A 24,280-nucleotide genomic window follows, 5' to 3' on the forward strand; every position below is an offset into this window, starting at 1 on the left:
GCTCCTCCCACATCCTTCTCTGCCAGAGTGCTCTGCAATCCAAATCACAGACGCTGTGTGCGTTAACCAGTGGCACATTCTATAAAGCCCCAGTGACTTCATAGAATAATGGCCATAAACAGTATTATATCTATATATATATATATATCGGTAGATTAACAAAGACTAAATGTAATATGATAAAATGAGCAGGAAAATGCTCAAAATTGGATAAATGAAATGCAAAAACCAGTATAACTATCTCTCTATAGTGCATGGAGTTGAATAGAACCAATTATATCAGTAATTACAGTGTACGGTGGACGTATACAGTAAATGAACTCTAGTTAAAAATGTTCAATCAAATTGCAAAACGGGTCTTGGTGTACTGCAACTACTCGGCCTTCGGTCCGTGAATTAGAAAAACTTAATTAGGAAATCAACTGGAGCGCAGCGGTGATAGAACTGGAGCGCAGCGGTGATAGAACTGGAGCGCAGCGGTGATAGAACTGGAGCGCAGCGGTGATAGAACTGGAGCGCAGCGGTGATAGAACTGGAGCGCAGCGGTGATAGAACTGGAGCGCAGCGGTGATAGAACTGGAGCGCAGCGGTGATAGAACTGGAGCGCAGCGGTGATAGAACTGGAGCGCAGCGGTGATAGAACTGGAGCGCAGCGGTGATAGAACTGGAGCGCAGCGGTGATAGAACTGGAGCGCAGCGGTGATAGAACTGGAGCGCAGCGGTAATAGAAATGGAGTTGATTGAATTAAGACGCTAAGAACTTGCGCATACACCTTTGGGGGGGGGGGATCTTTCGGGGGTGAGGGGCATCAATAAGAGAAGTTGGGGAGAGTTACATGGCGCACTGAAATCGGGCCCAACTTCCGCATCCGCCAACTTCCCACCAATGTGATAACCGAGGCCTCGTCCCACATTACCCACAAGGCAAGGTAAGAAGTGAGGGATTGTGTGAAAGAGAGGAGGATTGTGTGTGAGGAGGGGAGGGGGATTGTGTGTGAGGAGGGGAGGGGGATTGTGTGTGAGGAGGGGAGGGGGATTGTGTGTGAGGAGGGGAGGGGGATTGTGTGTGACAGAGGAAGGGGGAATTGTGTGTGAGGAGGGGAGGGGAATTGTGTGTGAGGAGGGGAGGGGGATTGTGTGTGAGGAGGGGAGGGGGATTGTGTGTGACAGAGGAAGGGGGGATTGTGTGTGAGGAGGGGAGGGGGATTGTGTGTGAGGAGGGGAGGGGGATTGTGTGTGACAGAGGAAGGGGGGATTGTGTGTGAGGAGGGGAGGGGGATTGTGTGTGAGGAGGGGAGGGGGATTGTGTGTGACAGAGGAAGGGGGAATTGTGTGTGAGGAGGGGAATTGTGTGTGAGGAGGGGAGGGGAATTGTGTGTGAGGAGGGGAGGGGGATTGTGTGTGAGGAGGGGAGGGGAATTGTGTGTGAGGAGGGGTAAGGGATTGTGTGTGAGGAGGGGAGGGGGATTGTGTGTGAGGAGGGGAGGGGAATTGTGTGTGAGGAGGGGAGGGGGATTGTGTGTGAGGAGGGGAGTGGGATTGTGTGTGAGGAGGGGAGTGGGATTGTGTGTGAGGAGGGGAGTGGGATTGTGTGTGAGGAGGGGAGTGGGATTGTGTGTGAGGAGGGGAGTGGGATTGTGTGTGAGGAGGGGAGGGGGATTGTGTGTGAGGAGGGGAGTGGGATTGTGTGTGAGGAGGGGAGTGGGATTGTGTGTGAGGAGGGGAGTGGGATTGTGTGTGAGGAGGGGAGTGGGATTGTGTGTGAGAGGGGGAGGGGGATTGTGTGTGAGGAGGGGAGTGGGATTGTGTGTGAGGAGGGGAGTGGGATTGTGTGTGAGGAGGGGAGTGGGATTGTGTGTGAGGAGGGGAGTGGGATTGTGTGTGAGGAGGGGAGTGGGATTGTGTGTGAGGAGGGGAGTGGGATTGTGTGTGAGGAGGGGAGTGGGATTGTGTGTGAGGAGGGGAGTGGGATTGTGTGTGAGGAGGGGAGGGGGATTGTGTGTGACGAGGGGAGGGGGATTGTGTGTGAGGAGGGGAGGGGGATTGTGTGTGACAGAGGAAGGGGGAATTGTGTGTGAGGAGGGGAGGGGGATTGTGTGTGACAGAGGAAGGGGGAGAGTGAGTGTGAGAGGACCGAAAGAGAGAGAGTTGGAGAGGATGGAAAGAGAGATTTAGAGAGGAGGGGAAGTGAGACAGTTGGACAGGAGGAAAAGTGAGTGACTTAGAGAGAGGGAAAGTGACAGAGTTAGAGAGCAGGCACATACACCTTGGGGAGAGTCAGTAGGAGGAGTTGGGGTAGTTACATGGGGCACCGATTATAATGAGATGTATCCCATTCTGCGTCTCTGCCCCAGCTTGCACTTTGGGGAGAGTCAGTAGGAGGAGTTGGGGGGTTACATGGTACACAGATTATAATGAGATGTATCCCATTCTGCGTCTCTGCCCCAGCTTGCACCTTGGGGAGAGTCAGTAGGAGGAGTTGGGGGGAGTTACATAGTGCACAGATTATAATGAGATGTATCACATTCTGCGTCTCTGCCCCAGCTTGCACCTTGGGGAGTCAGTAGGAAGAGTTGGGGGAGTTACATGGGGCACAGATTATAATTAGATGTATCACATTCTGCGTCTCTGCCCCAGTTTGCACCTTGGTGAGTCAGTAGGAGGAGTAGGGGGAGGAGTTACATGGTGCACAGATTATAATGAGATGTATCACATTCTGCGTCTCTGCCCCAGCTTGCACCTTGGGGAGAGTCAGTAGGAGGAGTTGGGGGGTTACATGGTGCACAGATTATAATGAGATGTATCACATTCTGCGTCTCTGTCCCAGCTTGCACCTTGGGGAGAGTCAGTAGGAGGAGTTGGGGGGAGTTGCATGGTGCACAGATTATAATGAGATGTATCACATTCTGCGTCTCTGCCCCAGCTTGCACTTTGGGGAGAGTCAGTAGGAGGAGTTCGGGGAGTTACATGGGGCACAGATTATAATGAGATGTATCACATTCTGCGTCTCTGCCCCAGCTTGCACCTTGGGGAGTCAGTAGGAGGAGTTGGGGGAGGAGTTACATGGTGCACAGATTATGATGAGATGTATCACATTCTGCGTCTCTGTCCCAGCTTGCACCTTGGGGAGAGTCAGTAGGAGGAGTTGGGGGAGTTACATGGTGCACAGATTATAATGAGATGTATCACATTTTGCGTCTCTGTCCCAGCTTGCACCTTGGGGAGAGTCAGTAGGAGGAGTTGGGGGGAGTTACATGGGGCACAGATTATAATGAGATGTATCACATTCTGCATCTCTGCCCCAGCTTGCACCTTGGGGAGAATCAGTAGGAGGAGTTGGGGGGGAGTTACACGGTGCACAGATTATAATGAGATGTATCATATTCTGCGTCTCTGCCCCAGCTTGCACCTTGGGGAGAGTCAGTAGGAGGAGTTCGGGGGTTACATGGTACACAGATTATAATGAGATGTATCACATTCTGCGTCTCTGTCCCAGCTTGCACCTTGGGGAGAGTCAGTAGGAGGAGTTGGGAAGGAGTTACATGGTGCACAGATTATAATAAGATGTATCACATTCTGCGTCTCTGCCCCAGCTTGCACCTTGGGGAGAGTCAGTAGGAGGAGTTGGGGGGAGTTACATGGTGCACAGATTATAATGAGATGTATCCCATTCTGCGTCTCTGCCCCAGCTTGCACCTTGGGGAGACTCAGTGGGAGGATCTGGGGGAGTTACATGGTGCACAGATTATAATGAGATGTATCATATTCTGCGTTTCTGCCCCAACTTGCACCTTGGGGAGAGTCAGTAGGAGGAGTTGGGGGTTTACATGGTGCACAGATTATAATGAGATGTATCACATTCTGCGTCTCTGTCCCAGCTTGCACCTTGGGGAGAGTCAGTAGGAGGAGTTGGGGGGAGTTACATGGTGCACAGATTATAATGAGATGTATCACATTCTGCGTCTCTGCCCCAGCTTGCACCTTCAGGAGAGTAAGTAGGAGGAGTTGGGGGAGTTACATGGTGCACAGATTATAATGAGATGTATCACATTCTGCGTCTCTGTCCCAGCTTGCACCTTGGGGAGAGTCAGTAGGAGGAGTTGGGGGGAGTTACATGGTGCACAGATTATAATGAGATGTATCACATTCTGCGTCTCTGCCCCATCTTGCACCTTGGGGAGAGTCAGTAGGAGGAGTTGGGGGGAGTTACATGGGGCACAGATTATAATGAGATGTATCACATTCTGCGTCTCTGCCCCAGCTTGCACCTTGGGGAGAGTCAGTAGGAGGAGTTGGGGGTTTACATGGTGCACAGATTATAATGAGATGTATCACATTCTGCGTCTCTCTCCCAGCTTGCACCTTGGGGAGAGTCAGTAGGAGGAGTTGGGGGGAGTTACATGGTGCACAGATTATAATGAGATGTATCACATTCTGCGTCTCTGCCCCAGCTTGCACCTTCAGGAGAGTAAGTAGGAGGAGTTGGGGGAGTTACATGGTGCACAGATTATAATGAGATGTATCACATTCTGCGTCTCTGCCCCAGCTTGCACCTTGGGGAGAGTCAGTAGGAGGAGTTGGGGGGAGTTACATGGGGCACAGATTATAATGAGATGTATCACATTCTGCGTCTCTGCCCCAGCTTGCACCTTGGGGAGAGTCAGTAGGAGGAGTTGGGGGGAGTTACATGGTGCACAGATTATAATGAGATGTATCACATTCTGCGTCTCTGCCCCAGCTTGCACCTTGGGGAGAGTCAGTAGGAGGAGTTGGGGGGAGTTACATGGTGCACAGATTATAATGAGATGTATCACATTCTGTGTCTCTGCCCCAGCTTGCACCTTGGGGAGAGTCAGTAGGAGGAGTTGGGGGGAGTTACATGGGGCACAGGTTATAATGAGATGTATCACATTCTGCATCTCTGCCCCAGCTTGCACCTTGGGGAGACTCAGTAGGAGGAGTTGGGGGGAGTTGCATGGTGCCAGATTATAATGAGATGTATCACATTCTGCGTCTTTGCCCCAGTTTGCACCTTGGGAGAGTCAGTAGGGGGAGTTGGGGGAGTTACATGGGGCACAGATTATAATGAGATGTATCACATTCTGCGTCTCTGCCCCAGCTTGCACCTTGGGGAGCGTCAGTAGGAGGAGTTGGGGGGAGTTACACGGGGCGCAGATTATAATGAGATGTATCACATTCTGCGTTTCTGTCCCAGCATGCACCTTGGGGAGAGTCAGTAGGAGGAGTTGGGGGAGTTACACGGGGCGCAGATTATAATGAGATGTATCACTTTCTGCGTCTCTCTGACTCCTTCTATTTTACTTTGATTTGCCCCCACAAACCCTCCATATATGAAGTGGCGCAAGTAACATGCTGCATCAGATTTAAGAAACTGTTCTTACATATGCCGCAGCCGTGCCCCAAAAATCACCTTTCTTTACGTTGATACATCGACCCCATTAGGTAGAACATGGACAAACCAGCGTGCTTTGCAGCAGCACTGTAAGTGAGTTTCAGAATTCAGCAAACAGCAGGTTAACAATTTTCTAGTTTTTAAATTTCATAGAACAATATATCTACTATCTGTATCCGGCGTGATCTACAGTAGCAGATCTTAAAGGTTATGAATGAAACATTACTCTGTGTTCACCCCTCCCTGTAATGCCTTGCTGTTTCTTGTACCCCTTTCCTCACCTTACCCTCTCCTCCTTCATGCCCTGCTACTCTTTTCACTCCCTACCTTACCATGTCTGCTCCTCTCTATGCACATTACACTCCCTACTCATCTATCTCCTCGCGGTCTCTTTTTCCTCCTCCTACTCACCTTGCAGTCTCTCCTATTTGCACTCCCCCCTGCCCCATGTGCACACTGCTCTCCATTCTCTCCTCCTCTCCTTGCTGTCTCTCTCTCTCCTCCCCTCCTTGCTGTCTCTCTCTCTGACTCCTCCCTTCCTTCCTTGCTCCTGTATAGGAGGCATTCCGTTTGTTGCACATATCCATAGAGATATATAGATATATACACACTATTTTGAGATTGGTACGTGGCAGTATCTTTATGATGGTATAAATAGAGTTAGTCCTGAAGAAGGGACCAGTTTAGTAAAAAAATATCCATTATACTAAAAAACAAGGGGGAAATGTTGAGTAGGATTGATGCTAAGTCACAGGTACCTCAACTCCCTTGAAAAAAATATCTCCTGAAAGGGCCTGCCTCATTTTTAGTGAAATCTAGACCTCTATTGAGCCAAACCTTTGAAAAACATAGATACAGTTGTCCCCATTAGTCAGAGAACAGCTCCTGGGTTAGCTCTGGAGTGGGAGTTGAAACCGATTAGAGTCTGGTTAATCAGCTTAATGAGAGTGCGAATGGCACGCTGAAAGTCACTTTGGAAAAAGGTCTCCCTGGAGCGATGCTTGTGTCAGTTCATCACTTTCTGCACTTGCTTGTTTTCATAATTTAAGGCGGTAGCTTGTTAAAATGAGCCCTAAAGGCTTGACAATTATGAGTAAATATACAATATGTGGGGGGGTCATTTAGGGCTCAAACAGTAAACATTAAACTCCAAAATTATTCCTTTTTTTTTCCTAAATATTTTTTGCAAAATAGGAAACTGCCACATGATTCTACAAAGCAAATGTATAATTTAATATACGCACAAATATAAGCAGCAAAACGTGAAAAATCATGTTTTGTTTTTTTTTTTAAATAAATCAGTTCTGTAGTATTAGATAATACTGTCTGGATTATTATTTTTTTACTCTGCCATTTTTACTGATTTTTCTTAATGTACTGATCATCCTTTGGCTGCTACAGCAACCATTTAGAAAGTCATATCCAGTTCCTCTTTTGAAACAGGCTCTGACATGCACCTTTTCGAGCTTTGCACTTTAGCAACAAAGTATCACAAACAGATCTATTCCACTGTTCCAACCAGTCTATTACTCTGGAAGCTGTAACAATAATGTGTTACACTTAGTAATCTAATGTTACATATCAGCTGCAGCATGCCACAGACTGCAGCACCAAGTTAGAAGGCGGACATTTCCTTAGGCACACAGTCAGGGTTTTTACAGATGTATAATTGAGCCCCAAACGATTGACAGTTTAGGTAAGACTGTAGAATTGTATATTGTCACATGCTTTACATATTCATATAAGGCATCATTTATAGTACATACATATGTATATATATACACACACACACACACACACACACACACACACACACACACACACACACACACACAGTGAAATGGCAAAAGAAGGGGCAGCTCACTGCCAGAAAAAAGCAGGAGGAGGCTCACAAATAAAATGAAAAATGTATTTCTTAATTGGATCAAACATAACCCCTAGGTATCTCAAAAAGCACCACGCCTTGATAAAGGGCACACAGCCCGAAACGCGTAGGTGTGGAGCTTTTTGAGCTATCTAGGGGTTATGTTTTATCCAATTAAGAAATACATTTTTCATTTTATTTGTTCATCTTCTTGGTGGATCTGCGCGCCGTTTGGAAACCGCAATTGGACCGCACTGGAGAACCTGGGAGTGAAACAGTGAGTTACCCCTGTGGGTTTATGGATTCATCAGCTCTATATGGGACAATCTATGTACTATATATGTGTGCCAGTGAGCACTAGGTACTAGTCCCTTATCCCCGGCCAGGGATGCTGTACTAATACCCAAATACAGTGGAGTGGTCCAAGCAGAGATATATACACCTCTATGGGATTCAATCTGTTTCTGATGCGCCGGTCACCTACAGATGCAGCCACAAGTATTAGAAGTCTTGCCTTTTAAATTCTGGGGCAGTCTCACGGTAAATGCTCCAACACTTCTGTGAGATTCTTAATGGCCCATCGGATTAACACAGGAGGAGTTCCTGCAGTCCCATGCAGTTTGAATAGGACTGCAGGAACCCCTGCTGTGTTAATCCGATGGGCCATTAAGAATCTCACAGAAATGTTGAGGCATTTACTGTGAGACTGCCCCAGAATTTCCAAGGTAAGTGCGCGCACACACACACACACACACACACACACACACACACACACACACACACACACACACACACACACACACACACACACACACACACACTGACCTAAATAACTTCCTTCTCAGACCACTGGGTGGTGATGTGTAACTTGTTGGAGGAGGGTGGTGTGTGTGCCCTTGGCCAAGGTGCTGTGTTCCTATGGGAAGTAATGCTTACTCCCTGGCACGGGGTGGAGATGACAGTCTGTCTCCAGACATTTCCCCTCCGCGTTTTATCCCCTCTGACTTTCTGCGACTTCCTGAGTAAAAGATCTTGTCTGAGCCGCCCCAGTATCCGCTTCGGAAGCTCCTGCTTGTGAATGAACAGTTCAAAGAGATGCTGCGGTCAGGTCAAAGGACACTACAATGCCAAATAAAACAGGGTCAGGCAGCAAACCGTGATAACGTGCCCGGTGTAAACATGGCAGCTTTGCATTGGGTTGCTGGGGTTCCTAACCCCATCTGGCAGCGACTGGTAACTTCTGCACTGTCTGCAACATGAAATTAAAGTGTTACATTCACTATGGCTGAGTCACCTGTGCTGAAGCAGGGATATCCTGAAAACCTGACCTGTTAGTGGCCCTTGAGAACTGAAGTTGCCCCCCCCCTCCCCCTGCCATAAATAGAAATATTGGATAGAGATTCCAAGCTGCAAAACATGAAGCTGTCCCACAATCTCTAAATTAACTCTTATGTTGCCAAATGGGCAGTAGTGGATTAAGACCCTCTGGGGCCCCAAGATTTTGGGGGCCTTTCCTCGAGGCGGACATCCTCCTGCTGCGTCATGACATCACTGCGTAATTTGATGTTGGGTTGCCATGACAACACGACACTGAATGAGGAGTGCCCACTCTGGAGAAGGTAAGAGACACCCCTCTCTCACACACCCACACCGGACGGGTGAGGTTCAGGGTCTCTGCAGCTCCCTCATCCCGTCGGCGGACGTTGCATCCCGGCACCGACAGGAACAGGGAAAGTATGGTAGTGATTGGGCTGTTGCATGGGGAGCTGGGGAGCCATAGCGGTGACTCACCACAACCTAAGCTTGGGTGACCCCTATTCATGTGCCTAGTTGGTAATCCGGCACTGCCAATGGGCAGCAGCATATTGCAAAACCTGCATGCCGTCCTGCTGTCACAAAGTAATTTAACGAGATCATTTGTTGATTAGTAGACCTCACTGAGTGGCATCATTTGAGAATGTCTATTTTAAGATTTGCCCTTCGGGTTTTTATTTTTTTACAACAGCGTGCACAGTTGACATTAAAGGGATAGATTCATTAAAGTGTGACAAACATTGATTAGTAATCACCATTTAATGACCGCTAACAGCAACAAAAAGTGCTACTGCGCTTTAGAAAAAATATTGCTAGTAAAACTCTCTTGATGCAAAAAAATGGGGCAATTCTGGTGCAAACATTGCACCCGATGTATCAAACAAGATTGCCATTGAAATCTGCCTACAGATTTATAAATATATTCTTACCGCTCAGGCACAGGGGGGTGGGGATGGGGGGGTGGGGATGGGGGATGGGGGTGGGGATGGGGGGGTGGGGATGGGGGATGGGGGTGGGGGTGGGGCTGGGGGTTAGGGATGGGGGGCATGGCTGACCGGTGCTGGAAGTTGGGCCTCTCTCTTGCCGGGCTTGTGGCCTGCCTCTCCCCCTCATGTGCGCGGCGGAAGCAGGGCCCAGCTTCCTCCTCCGTGCGCGGATTGGTGCAGCACCAGCGATCTGACTGAGGTCACCCTCCAAGGTAAGGTAAGGTGTAGTGTGTGTGTGTGTGTGTGTGTGTGTGTGTGTGTGTGTGTGTGTGTGTGTGTGTGTGTGTGTGTGTGTGTGTGTGTGGCGGGAAGTGTGTGTGTGTGTGTGTGTGTGTGTGTGTGTGTGTGTGTGTGTGTGTGGCCATGCAGAGAGGGGGTAATGAGTGTGAGGAGGGGGGAGGGAGTGTGAGATGAGAAGGGGTGTAAGAGTGTAGAGTGGGGGCGTGAGGAAGAGTTAGAGAGGTGAGAAAAATACATGAGGGCAGGGAATTAATAGATGGGGGTGAGAGCAAGGAGGTGTAAAAGAGGGGGGCTCACAAGGCCGCCATCACACTGAGGAGGGCGGTTGAAACGTTAGTCCTGGGCCCCTGGGAAAGCTGTCAGTGGCCCTGCTCAGGATTATCATTTTGTGTGCCAGTTCACCACAGCAACACCGCTTTATTGCAACTTGGCCTTCACGTGCTCACTGAGGGTGGAGTGACACAGGGAACGGGTACGTTGCTGGAACTTTAGTGCAATGTATTTCAAAGCACAAGGTGATGGATTTCTATACCAGTTCCTCTAATACAGCGATTCCCAACGGGGCGAACGCGAGGTGTCACCAACGGGTTCGCCAAAACAAATAATCTGTAATGATGGATCCCAGGCAGAATAGCGGTCCTGAGCCCATATGGGGACTACGCACTTAGCACGGGGGTATCACTGTCACTTACAACAGGCGCTTCCAAAGTCGCTCCCCACAGTGCTTTGCATCCACAGTGGCAAGGCATTGTGGGATGTGACTTTGGAAGCTCCCGCAGTGAGCGACAGCTGTATCCCCCCCATGCTGCCTGCACACGCAGAGGGGCAGTTTGGGGCATTATTAAGTGTGTGTTCCCCCCACGCAGTTTTGTTAGGAATAGACTGAGTCGACAGTAAGATTTATTAATTCGGGGTTTGCACAACAAATATTTTCTAGGAGGGGGGCAGTGTAAAAAAGGTTGGAAACCGCTGTTTTAATACATTCTCATGGAATTGCAACTAGGTGCTCGAGTTATATAAAGAACGAACAATGTGACTCGTACAAGCGTCACTCGCGCGTTCCTCCTGTTGTGAGCCATGTCACTAGAACCGCTCTGCAAAAACAAACACAACCGTGGTTTTCCGTTGTGAAACCGAAAGGTCCCTTTATGCACTGAACTAAAACAGCAGAAATGTATCTATATGAGAAAATAATATTCCCAATAAATGCGATGGATGCAACGCTTGGAAATATAGAATAAATGGAATATTGTATCAAAGAAAAATGAAGCTGAATTTGAAGCACATTGCAACATTGATGAAATTCTGCATATTGCTTTCTGTTTGTGTATGTTTAAAATACCCCTCGTGATTACCAGCACTAAACTGTTCTAGGACATAAACCACTTTCGGAGAGATATAACAGGGGATATGTGGAAGGAATCGCAGTTGAAGAAAATGTGGAGCATTGTTCTACAGATGGTGCAAATTGGATAATTTTGACCCAGTGTCACTATCGAGCTGCTTGCATTTGCTTCACTTACAGTAGCTATTTGGGGAGTGATTTTGGAACAGTTAGGGGGGGAATGCATCCATATAGTGAACCCTGCAGTGGCTACCGGCACCCCCTACTGAGCTAAGTACCTCTGAAATCAGGGGGTCCCCAGAGCTGAAAGTAATCGGGTTCGGTGTCGGAGACCCACTGCTTCAATTCTGTATTTAAAAAATGAAGAGGAAAAAAAACTTGGATTGTCTCTAATTCGCCTAATCAACTGCGCAGACGCGGCCGATTTATGGAAACACAATATACTGGTTTTACTGGGAAGAGAACTTGTATATTACTCTGTACAGTATGTATAACATCAGCACTGTGAACAGGGTATTGGTTATGCAACAAACATAATTATAACAGTTATAATGGGTATTCATGCAGCAACTTGCAGAAATAGGGTTTGTTTTGTTCTTGTGTACATTCTGAGGCTTTATCTCTTGATTTAAGCAGATCTGCAAATAATCTTCCCATTTTACAGAAGCAAATGTGAAAATCCAGCTAGGATATTTATGAAGAGAGGGAAAAAAAACAAGTAGCAAATAAATAAGCGAGTCCGAAAATGCTGCAAATGACGTGTTTGCTGTTGATAATTAGAGTTTTCTCGTTCGAGTCCCTATTGAATATGCAGAGAAACTATCAATGTATAGCGAATGGAAATGAATACATTAACTGCGTTAATGTCCTCTCACGTGTAAAGCGTGACAGTCTGGGAAGAGCCATTCTGTTCTCAAATAAGATTAGAGCAGGAGTGGCCAACGCCAGTCCTCTAGGACCACCAACAGGTCAGGTTTTAAGAATATCCCTGCTTCAGCACAATTGTCTCAGTCAGTGACTCAGTTGATGACTGAGCCATCTGTGCTGAAGCAGAGATATCCTTAAAGCCTGGCCTGTTGGTGGCTCTTGAGGACTGGAGTTGGTCAGCATTGCTCTGATCATTGTTCTAACCCAGTCATTGACCGAGCCACTGATTGAGCCACCTGTGCTGAAGCATGGACTGGTTGAGACACTTGTGCTGAGGCTGGGATATCCCCCCCCCCTCCCCCCACCAGGTCAGATTTTCAGGCTATCCCTGCTTCAGCACAGGTGGCTTGATTGATTGAGCCACCCTTGCTGAAGTTGGGATATCCTGAAATCCTGCCCTGTTGGGGGGGTTGAGGACTGGAGTTGAGCACGCCTGCCCTATATAACATTTCATATGTACATGCTACACACAGCCGTGCTTCCTGGACATGCTACACACAGCCGTACTTCCTGGACATGCTACACACAGCCGTACTTCCTGGACATGCTACACACAGCCGTACTTCCTGGACATGCTACATACAGCCGTACTTCCTGAACATGCTACACACAGCCGTACTTCCTGAACATGCTACACACAGCCGTACTTCCTGAACATGCTACACACAGCCGTACTTCCTGAACATGCTACACACAGCCGTACTTCCTGAACATGCTACACACAGCCGTGCTTCCTGGACATGCTACACACAGCCGTGCTTCCTGGACATGCTACACACAGCCGTACTTCCTGAACATGCTACACACAGACGTACTTCCTGGACATGCTACACACAGCCGTACTTCCTGGACATGCTACACACAGCCGTACTTCCTGAACATGCTACACACAGCCGTACTTCCTGAACATGCTACACACAGACGTACTTCCTGGACATGCTACACACAGCCGTACTTCCTGAACATGCTACACACAGCCGTACTTCCTGGACATGCTACACACAGCCGTACTTCCTGGACATGCTACACACAGCCGTACTTCCTGAACATGCTACACACAGCCGTACTTCCTGAACATGCTACACACAGCCGTACTTCCTGAACATGCTACACACAGCCGTGCTTCCTGGACATGCTACACACAGCCGTACTTCCTGAACATGCTACACACAGCCGTACTTCCTGGACATGCTACACACAGCCGTACTTCCTGGACATGCTACACACAGCCGTGCTTCCTGGACATGCTACACACAGCCGTACTTCCTGAACATGCTACACACAGCCGTACTTCCTGGACATGCTACACACAGCCGTACTTCCTGGACATGCTACACACAGCCGTACTTCCTGGACATGCTACACACAGCCGTACTTCCTGAACATGCTACACACAGCCGTGCTTCCTGAACATGCTACACACAGCCGTGCTTCCTGAACATGCTACACACAGCCGTGCTTCCTGAACATGCTACACACAGACGTACTTCCTGGACATGCACGGCTTTGCCGTTGATTTAACGGTTCGTGCATGGTTATAGAACAAAGCAAGTTGGGGTTGGGCAATGGCCAGTGTAAGCGTTACCATCCAATTACTCAGCAACTATTAAATCCTCAAACAGTTTTGTCACACACCGAGTTAGAAAATTCATCAACCAATTATACGCATACTGTATGCTCAGAAGTTGTAAAGATGGTTTTTATGTTCTGTAACCAACAGTCCTAATTAATTATATACACTCTAGCAGATCACAGAAGATGTGTTGCCTATTTTTATAGGATAATTTGTTTACTAGGCTGCCAAAATCAAATCCTTACTGCAGTGTTTTTAAACAGGGAGTCCTTGGGTTCCCCAGGCATCCCTAAAGAGTTCCCTGCAATTCTCATGTAATTTGAACATTGGACAAAATACAGAAGAATTGAAAATACATCTGATCTCAGACGCGCTATTAGAGAGGGTTAGGGTTCCTTACAATGTATCTGATCTCAGACGAGCTATTAGAGAGGGTTGGGGTTCCTTACAATGCATCTGGTCTCAGACGCGCTATTAGAGAGGGTTGGGGTTCCTTACACTGCATTTGATCTCAGACGCGCTATTAGAGAGGGTTAGGGTTCCTTACAATGTATCTGATCTCAGACGCGCTATTAGAGAGGGTTGGGGTTCCTTACAATGCATCTGGTCTCAGACGCGCTATTAGAGAGGGTTGGGGTTCCTTACAATGTATCTGATCTCAGACGCGCTATTAGAGAGGTTTGGTGTCCCTTACATTGTATCTGATCTCAGATGCGCTATTAGAGAGGGTTGGGGTTCCTTACAATGCATCTGGTCTCAGACGCGCTATTAGAGAGGGTTGGGGTTCCTTACAATGCATCTGGTCTCAGACGCGCTATTAGAGAGGGTTGGGGTTCCTTACAATGTATCTGATCTCAGACGCGCTATTAGAGAGGGTTGGTGTCCCTTACATTGTATCTGATCTCAGATGCGCTATTAGAGAGGGTTGGGGTTCCTTACAATGCATCTGATCTCAGACGCGCTATTAGAGAGGGTTGGGGTCCCTTACATTGTATCTGATCTCAGATGCGCTATTAGAGAGGGTTAGGGTTCCTTACAATGTATCTGATCTCAGACGCGCTATTAGAGAGGGTTGGTGTCCCTTACATTGTATCTGATCTCAGATGCGCTATTAGAGAGGGTTAGGGTTCCTTACAATGTATCTGATCTCAGACGCGCTATTAGAGAGGGTTGGGGTTCCTTACAATGCATCTGGTTTTAGACGCGCTATTAGAGAGGGTTGGGGTTCCTTACAATGTATCTGATCTCAGACGCGCTATTAGAGAGGGTTGGGGTTCCTTACAATGCATCTGATCTCAGACGCGCTATTAGAGAGGGTTGGGGTTCCTTACAATGCATCTGATCTCAGACACGCTATTAGAGAGGGCTGGGGTTGATTACAATGCATCTGATCTTAGACACGCTATTAGAGAGGGTTGGGGTTCCACATAATTTCACAAAATAATTATAAAGGTGAAAAACACCGCCTTATTGGTTGACTAAATAAAATATTGTTTGCAAACAATATTGATCTTTTAGCTCAAGTCCCTGGGGATTTGCTAGAAGTTACCGCAGTTGTGGCGAACGTTCTCTAACCATTACCATTTGGTGTTTTTTTTTAGGGCAATGCCGGTCCTGCAGCTTTTTGGCTTCTCTTGTTTCTACTCAAGCATCCTGAAGCTCTGGCAGCTGTTCGAGGTGAAGCAGAAACATTGTTTAAAAGCAAAGGACAAACAATACATGAAATGAAAGGCATTAGTCAAGAAGTGCTGGACAGCGCACTCATCTTCGGTTAGTACGTGTGTACCATTCTGTGTGTGAGTACGTGTGTACCATTCTGTGTGTGAGTACGTGTGTACCATTCTGTGTGTGAGTACGTGTGTACCATTCTGTGTGTGAGTACGTGTGTACCATTCTGTGTGTGCAACTGATATTGTTACTAAAGATTGCAGACGGTCTTACAAGTATGTGGCACTGCGGCAATCCTTCCCGCCAATTTAAAAAATGTTTATGTTTTGCGTAACTTAAAATGCTTCAGCGTTAAAGGAAAAAACAGAACTGCGCACGTAGGCCCCTGTCGCGTGAAAAATATGACCCACATTTTTTCTCTCTCCAGTTTTCAAACCCTCTGGGGTGTATTCTAGCATCTCCGAAGTGTGACAAACTGCTTCTAATGTGCCCTGGCATGCATTGCTATTCTGTAGGCCCTTATCACATGTCAAAAACCGCGCCTAAACGGCTTTTTAAGAAGCGGTTTCACTCTTGCTCTCACAATCCGATCAGTTTGTCAAAAAAGCCACAAACTCAGTTATTATTTTGCTGTTCCCGTAGCTCCGTTCTGCAAACCGCTTCTCCAATAAATAAATAATACCACCTGGGACTGTGAGATCTGCATGTTACTATATGTACTATATGCTGATACAGTTTGCTGTAATACTAGTCACCTTTCAGAACACTTAGCCTCGGCTATTTCAGCTCTGTCACAAACTGGGGAAACTAGGATCTTTTGGTTAAAGGAATTTATTTTTTCCGTACCAATGTGTCAAACATCTTTACTAAAAATGTCCTTCTATACCCGAGGCGGCCAACTCCAGTCCTCAAGGGCCATCAACAGGTCAGGTTTTAAGGATATCCCTACTTTAGCACAGGTGGCTCATTGACTGAAGCAGGGATATCCTTAAAACCTGACCTGTTGGTGGTCCTTGAGGACTGGAGTTGCCCACCTGTGTGCTATACTGATGCCAAGAGAAGCATTTTATCATAGCTCTCTTAGCATCATTGTAACAAGCTACTGTACTTGCAATATCTGCTGCCCACCTGCCTCATTGTGTGTAAGTGGTTATCTGGGGAGCACAATGCATTGTATATAGCATTGTATATAGCATTGTATATAGCATTGTATATAGCATTGTATTAAGTTTTTACTCCCAAGTTTCTGTGTCATAGTCCACCAACTCTGATCTATCTCACATGTTAAATGTAATGGGGATTAACACCGCTTGCTGTTTAAGGCTGCGTCCCCACTAGCGCTGGGTGGGCATGTTCGGGCACACACGCGGTGTGTGCATGTTCGGGCACACACACTCACCGGCGCTCAGCGCTTATGTAAACCAAACAAAATCTAACTTTCCGGCGTGATCAATGTCGAACCCCCCCCCCCCCCCAGCGCGCATAAATGAAAGGACACCCGGCGCTCTCCAAGCATGAGCGCGCTGAGCGCCAGCGGGGCCTTAAGATGCCGTTTTAATGGTTCATGTGTAGATTTCCCATGTATTTCTGTACAATTTATATACTGCATTGTTCAATGACAGCCCTCTCTAAAATAACCTGCAAATAACACGGCATGATTTGCAGTCACTTGATACTTACTCTGTGCTAGCGGTACCAGTGCTTAGGACTAAAACATTTATATTTAATGTTTCTTCACCGAGATCCTTTACACATGTACTGAGATGCAGCCAGTATTCAGTGTCACGAATATACAATAACAACAGTGTAGTCCCCAGGATACTGTTACATACGCCTATAATATATATTATCTCTTACTGTGCATGCAATGTCTTGTATATAATATATACCCTGTTCATTTATGTAACTGTATTTGTAACCATGTATTATTTGTCTTAACTCTGTGCCCAGGACATACTTGAAAATGAGAGGTAACTCTCAATGTATTACTTCCTGGTAAAATATTTTATATATAAATAAATACGTCTAAACCAGGAGTTGCCAACTCCAGTCCTCAAGAGCCATGAACAGGTCAGGTTTTAAGGATCCCTCTGCTTCAGCACAGGTGGCTCAGTCAATAACTGTGCTGAAGCAGGGATAACCTGACCTCTTAGTAGCCCTTGAGGACTGGAGTTGGCCACTCCTGGTCTAAACCTACTTCATCGGGTGAAAACAATTTTATCCCTGAGACCCTCCCCTCACCCCCCCCTCCCCCCCAACTCAGATCTTATCTCTTGGTCAGAGATTTAAATTGCATTACAACTCAGAGAAGTGCATCTTGGACAGTGCTGTCTGCATTTGGAGTAAAATGAGGATTTACTTTTCCCAACAAATTTCTACATTCTATGAAGCTGAAAAAGCAGACTGAGAAGAAACAGTCAATAATATTTTTTTGGGGGGGAAGGGGGGTGGTAGTAGGGCAAACAGAATAAAAAAGGGCTTGCCCGCCCTCTCCTGAGGCACTCCCGGCCACACCAGGTTTTAGGGATAACCAATGCACTTCATCACAGGTGAACTCGCCTAACATGCATATGGATAGAAAGTTGGGGGTTGCGGAGAAAGACTGGTGTGTCAGAGAGTCACTTAGGAGAGGATTTGGAATAAAATAATTCGGAAAATACATGGGACCGGAAACCCGAGGCTTTTTCTTTACATGGATTCGGTATATGGCAATAATGGGTGCTCTAACAGTCCAGAAAAAATTATTGATATATCCAATTCATCAATAGAACTGTGACATCCAGCTCAACCATGGAGTGGGTAACCTAATGGGTGATTAATATCTCCAAACTATAGCATGATTATCCTGAAGGTCACAGAAAAGACATGTATATACACCCTCCAATGTGCCTCATTGGAAATAGCTTATATAGTAAAACCAGAACTCACCCCAATCCGTAGTTAAGAGGATGATCCAAAGTGATGATTATCAGAAAATCTTACCCACTCCTAGAGCTTATGGTGTTCCTAGTGGCGTGTCCAGACACTTGTAGAGTTACGAGCAATCCAAAAGATAATGCAAATACATGCACAATAGCAGCACACTGCCCAGGCACACAGGTGGGCAAAAATGAAAAAAAGATTTATTTATCTGTCAGACATGACAAAACAAGGGGGTAAGTACCCTCCAACGCGTTTCACACAAAAGTGCTTTATCACTCCTTGATAAAGCACCTTTGTGTGAAACGCGTGTGTTCCTGGGCAGTGCGCTGCTATTGTGCATTTATTTGCATTGTCTTTTGGATTTTTCTTTACATGGAATTGTGCACAGGACATCACTTGCTTCCAAAGTCAACACAAACCCCATGAAAATGACCCTAGGACTGTGCAAACTCAGGATTTCGGCATCTGTCAGGAAACGAGCAACTACTGATCCTCAATGTTCAGTGACACTAACACAATACTAAGGGCTACCAACAGGTCAGGTTTCCCTGGAAAGTCATTGGAAACAATTTTGTTACATGAAGTTGTAACGAGAATCGATTCTGGCTGCCTCTACCTTAAAGTAGCGTCCGAACAGATCTCCCTTTCTTTTTTTTAACTTACTCCTCTCGTCCTTCCCAATGCTGTTTATATTTTTTAAACCAAATTGCTCTGTTCAGGAGATATACACTTTTTGTAAACGACACAGTGTTGAAGCATGTACTGTAGAGCCTGGTTCAATTCCCGGTGTCGGCTCCTTGTGACCTTGGGCACGTCACTTTATCTCCCTGTGCCTCTGGCACCAAAACATAGATTGTAAGCTCACCTGGGCAGGGACTGTGTCTGTAACATTCCTATGTGCTGCGTACCGCGCGCTGTACTGTAACTGTGACACGCTGTGTGTCCCGTTGGGGGAAAAGCGCTATATGGAATAAAGTTATTAATCATATATAGTACGACAAGTTAATTTCTACGCTCTAAATCCCACTCTCTCCATTATGTGATATAGAAATATATCTAGGTGTGTTTCTAATTTTAAAGTTGAAGTCCCCCCAGTTTATTTTTACACCCCCCCCCCAGGAAGTATATCAGAATGCAAGCTATGTCTTTGATAAAGAAGACCACTATAGGGACTTGCACCGGTAACGCCTCTGTCCCATGGGCAGCAGACTGGCATCAGAGATTGATGGGGAACATATGCAAACAAGGTGACGCGTTGCCCAGTACGCCCAGACTGTTTGATTAAATATATATCATGTTTGGTTTTGTCCCATACAGACAGTGTATTAAATGAGAGTCTGCGTCTGACAACAGCCCCCTTCATCACCAGGGAGGTCATTCAGGATATGTATCTGAAGCTGGCAGATGGCAGGGGGTACCTCCTGAGAAGAGGAGACAGGCTCTGCCTATTTCCCTATGTAAGCCCCCAGATGGATCCAGAAATTCACGAGAACCCCAAGGTAATTGCCACGTTGCATCTTTACTCGTGGCCGCCTTCTGCATTGTTCCGACTGTATTTAGAAGCCGTCACGGCAATGGTGAAGTCAAAGCTTGGACCAAGATGAGCGTATGGCTGTGATGTGTTTAGGAGGCGCATTCATTTTGAAAGCTCACCCAGGAAACGTGTTTGTAGACATGAACTATTTGGCAGACATTCTGCTTTTCAGTCCCAGCTAAAAATGTCCATTTACAGAAACCCATAAAACTGTTGCTTTGAAAAATGTGTAGCACTCCAAAGAAATGGTTGATCTTTACTCAGACGACAGAGAAGCCCAATGCTACATCCAACATGACAGAAATACACAGAAAAATACTTATATATTCTCTTGAAATAGGGTCATTTAGTTTAACCCTTTGGCCAAAGCGTTGTAAGCTTGCGAGCCACGACAAGGCAGACACCTGTTAACCCTATTTCAAGAGAATATATAAGTATTTTACTGTGTATTTCTATCATGTTGGATGTAGCATTAGGCTTCTCTGTCGTCTGTTGTATACATATGCCACGCTCAATTGCACTCCATTTTGACACATATATATATATCTTGTGGGGGCTCAGGGGTTCCCAAAAACCCCTGATGGGGTTCTGTGCTTTGTTGATCTTTACTCATCCATCATTGAGGTCCAACACAGCAGAACTTGGGACGGGGATGCTGCACTGGGTCGAAATGTTGGCTGAATAAATACTCACCACTTGACCACTACTTTGGGGGGCTGCTCTTTTTTCGCTTCATTTTTTGGGGTTTTCACCCCTGGGTTTCAGCACCCGCAAGTGTATCATTTGTGAGTGGACGTATACTTCTATATATCTTCTATATATTTTGGATTGCTTTAAATTTAAAAAAAAATGAGCAAGGTTGTTTACGGAGCACAATTAATTTTCCATTTGTCAACTAAATGTTTATCTAATCGGTGGTTTGGGGCATAGGTCCCAATCACAGTGCTCAATCCAAATCTGAACCTTTAGAACCTTTAGACAATAATAAGTACGAGTCCACATATCATGGTGACAGGAAACTTTATCAGCCAGCAGGTAGAGTAATGAGACCCAGTGCTATATGAATGCAGCAAAAGAGGACACTCAGTGTAATGGCAGTAGTCCATGTGTCATAATAAAATAAAGGTTAACATACCATTGTTGTATGGGACTCGGCCATACCAAACCCTTATGCTGCAGCACTATTCCAGGTCATCCAGTATCCCTGTGAGGGAGAAATATACTCACAGCAGGCTTGTTCCAATACAGCGTGCAGCACGCTCAATATTCACATAGAAGTTGAAATCCAAAGATTCCTGCGGTGCACAGCAGAATAGGGTAGAGGACCAGCAAGGTGTAGTTAAAAAATATCCTTTATTGAAACAGCATGGTACAGGGGACACACACTCTGACGCGTTTCGGACTGGTATAGTCCTTAGTCTATGACTAAGGACTATACCAGTCCGAAACGCGTCAGAGTGTGTGTCCCCTGTACCATGCTGTTTCAATAAAGGATATTTTTTAACTACACCTTGCTGGTCCTCTACCCTATTCTGCTGTGCACCGCAGGAATCTTTGGATTTCAACTTCTATGTAAATGTTTATCTATTTTTGTGAGAACGCACTTTAACGAAGGAAGTTTGGGAATCTCGTGTAGAGGTTTTTGCAATGAACAACAAAGTATCCAACTTTCCAATTTAGGGATTTGCTTAGCCGGGGCGGGGGGGAGGGGGGGGGAAATCACAATTCGATCCGCCAATCCATGCTACTCAATGACAGTTAGCGCTGGATCGGGGTGGGATACCCCGCGTCACGGCTTTGTAAATACCGGCCTAAGAATTATTCCTGTTCCCTAGCTGTTCCAATATGACAGATTCCTTCACACCGATGGCACAGAGAAGACGGATTTCTACAAAAGCGGCAAAAGGCTGAAAAACTACAACATGCCGTGGGGCGCCGGGAATAACGTGTGTGTTGGGAGGTTTCATGCAATCAACAGCATCAAACAGTAAGTCTGTTCAAGTGTAAAATCTGTTGCAAAGCCATTTTTATCTGTTTTTTTTTGCTTTGTGAAGTGTTGGAAGCCCCCCTGACATCAAAAGGGTTATTTAAAATAAGGGGTCCCCCAAAGCTCAAGTTACAGGGACACCTGTCATTTTGAAATTCCTCACAAGAATTCTTGTCTGTAAAAAACAATATGGCCACTGGTGGTCAGCTTCTCTTTGGTGGCCAATAGAGAGCCGCAACATCATCAGATGAGATGACATGGCAACTTCTGATTGGGCGACCCTCAAAGCCATTTTTGTTTTTCTTTACACATCCTGGCAAGAGTAAAAAAATTAAATACCTTAGCATTGGGGGGGGGGGGGGGGATGGAGCGGATCTTTGGGTGCTAAGGTTCAGACCCTTGGGACCACTCATAATACTTTATTTTCAGTGGATCGACGCTTTAAAATGAACGTTGGTCAATATCCCAGACAGTGTCTTGCTGAAGAACGTATTGTTTAGATCTCTAGGCTGGAACAGTTTGGTAAAATTTTATTTTTATATTCGTAAACTTGACCCCTGGCTCATTAAACACAGCCGGCGATGCATCGGAAAACCAAAATCACAAGGACAGTCCTGTTTTACATTAAAAGGTAGCAAAGTATAAGGGAGGTGAAATGAAGGTGACAGCACCAGCCCCGCCCCCCCCCCCCCCCCCAATTCCCCCCCTTATTACCATCAGGTATCTATGAAACCAGAGATACTTAGTGGTTAAGGTATGTCCTGGTAATTAAATATGCGGGCCAATAGGAAGCCGTTAAGGATGATGATGTGCCTTTCTATTGGCCCGCGTGATGCAAGAGTACTGCAATGAGCTACATTCGCCTGTAAGTATGTAAGGGTCAGGGGGTCACTGAGGGTCAACTTTTGGGCGGGGCAGCTAGCCCATAAATAGAAACATTTGTCATACCAGAACATGCTCCATTAGAGCAGAGGCGGCCAACTCCAGTCTTCAAGGGCCACCAACAGGTCAGGCTTTCAGGATATTCTTGCTGCAGCACAGGTGGTGCAATCAACAACTGAGCCACTGATTGAGCTGCATGTGCTGAAGCAGGGACATCCTGAAAAGGACCACCAACAGGTCAGGTTAAGGACTGGCATTGCCCCCTCCCCCCCCCCCTGTACTAGAGGCTTTGTTTGTATAATGATATATATATATATATATATATATATAATATATCCCCTTTGCTAACTCTACCTTTTCAATCTTTTAGGTTTGTCTTCATCATGTTAATCTATTTTGATTTTGAACTAAGAAACTCCAATGAAGAAATACCTGAATTTGATCGAAGCCGATACGGATTTGGGGTTGTACAGCCAGAGAATGATATTGTCTTTCGATACAAAAGGAAGCGTTGATTGAGTAGCACCTAAGAATGCAGAGCCAATAAAAAATGGTGACACGAGACAGAGGATTCTGGGGAAAAAAGTCTCACAGACAGGCAGGGGATTCTGGGAAAAACCTCACGGAGTGGACCTCTTAAAGTAAAATTGCCTTTTTGGATCTTGATATTTTTAGGGTAATTGTGTATGTTTAACTTTAATGTTAGCTCTATATAATCAGAGATAGAGAGTCTGCAAAGTAGTAAGTGGCTGTCTGCAGTTTGTGTGTGTGTGTTAGTAGCAGTGTTTATGGGTGTAGCAGCAGTGTGTGTGTTTGATGTGCTGTTGTACGTGTGTGTTGCAGCAGCACAGTTTGTGTGTAGCAGCAGTTTGTGTGTGTAGAGGTGCTGTGTGTGTGTAGAGGTGCTGTGTTGTGTGTTGAGCTGTGTGTGTGTGTGTGTCAGTGTCAGCAGCAGTGTTTATGGGTGTAGCAGCAGCAGTGTGTGCTGTTGTGTTGTGTGTGTTGCAGCAGCAGCAGAGTTTGTGTGTAGCAGTAGTTTGTGTTGTGTGTAGAGCTGCTGTGTGTGTGTGTGTGTGTGTGTGTGTGTGTGTGTAGAGCTGCTGTGTTTGTATAGAGCTCCAGTGTGTGTATGTGTCACTAGCAGTGTTTATGGGTGAAGCAGCAGTGTGTGTGTGTGGTGTGCAGCAGCAGAGTTTGTGTAGAGCGTGTGTGTGTGTGTGTGTGTGTGTGTGTGTGTGTGTGTGTGTGTGTACAGAGGGGGCGGCAGTGTGTGGATATAGATAGCTGCAGTGTAAGCGTATATAGAGGTGCTTTAATGTATTTACCATTTTATTTTAATTAAAAAAATCTATATAAACTACACAAGTGTCTGTTATTTATGAAAAAAGCTACATTTAGCCTATAATAGTAATAATCCCCTCAGAACAGGGCGTTACTGGTCAATAATGCCCTGGCTGGGTTACCTCGGCTTCACCTCGGGCCTTCACCTCTTCCAGCCAGGGCATTATTGGCCAGTAACGCCCTGTTCTGAGGGGATTATTACTTAATTGAATAATTAATGTTTAGTTTTTGTATCTGTACATATATAGGATTCCACAGGCTTGCTGCAATGTTAGGATAGTAAT

The 24,280-nt window shown here is 46.2% G+C and overlaps 1 protein-coding gene across 1 annotated transcript in view; it reads left to right on the forward strand.

Annotated features, from left to right (window-relative positions):
* Positions 1-23,995, forward strand: part of PTGIS (prostaglandin I2 synthase) — a 60,082-nt gene extending 36,087 nt beyond the window's left edge. Inside the window, exons 7-10 of the mRNA XM_075571268.1 lie at positions 15,264-15,432; positions 19,570-19,751; positions 21,622-21,773; positions 23,026-23,995. Coding sequence (XP_075427383.1) covers positions 15,264-15,432; positions 19,570-19,751; positions 21,622-21,773; positions 23,026-23,170 — 648 coding nt within the window. The 3' untranslated portion in view covers positions 23,171-23,995. The remainder of the gene's footprint in view (positions 1-15,263; positions 15,433-19,569; positions 19,752-21,621; positions 21,774-23,025) is intronic.
* Positions 23,996-24,280: the final 285 nt, after the last annotated feature.

Source organism: Ascaphus truei, chromosome 15 (assembly GCF_040206685.1).
Source record: "Ascaphus truei isolate aAscTru1 chromosome 15, aAscTru1.hap1, whole genome shotgun sequence".
NCBI classification, from domain to species: Eukaryota; Metazoa; Chordata; class Amphibia; order Anura; family Ascaphidae; genus Ascaphus; species Ascaphus truei.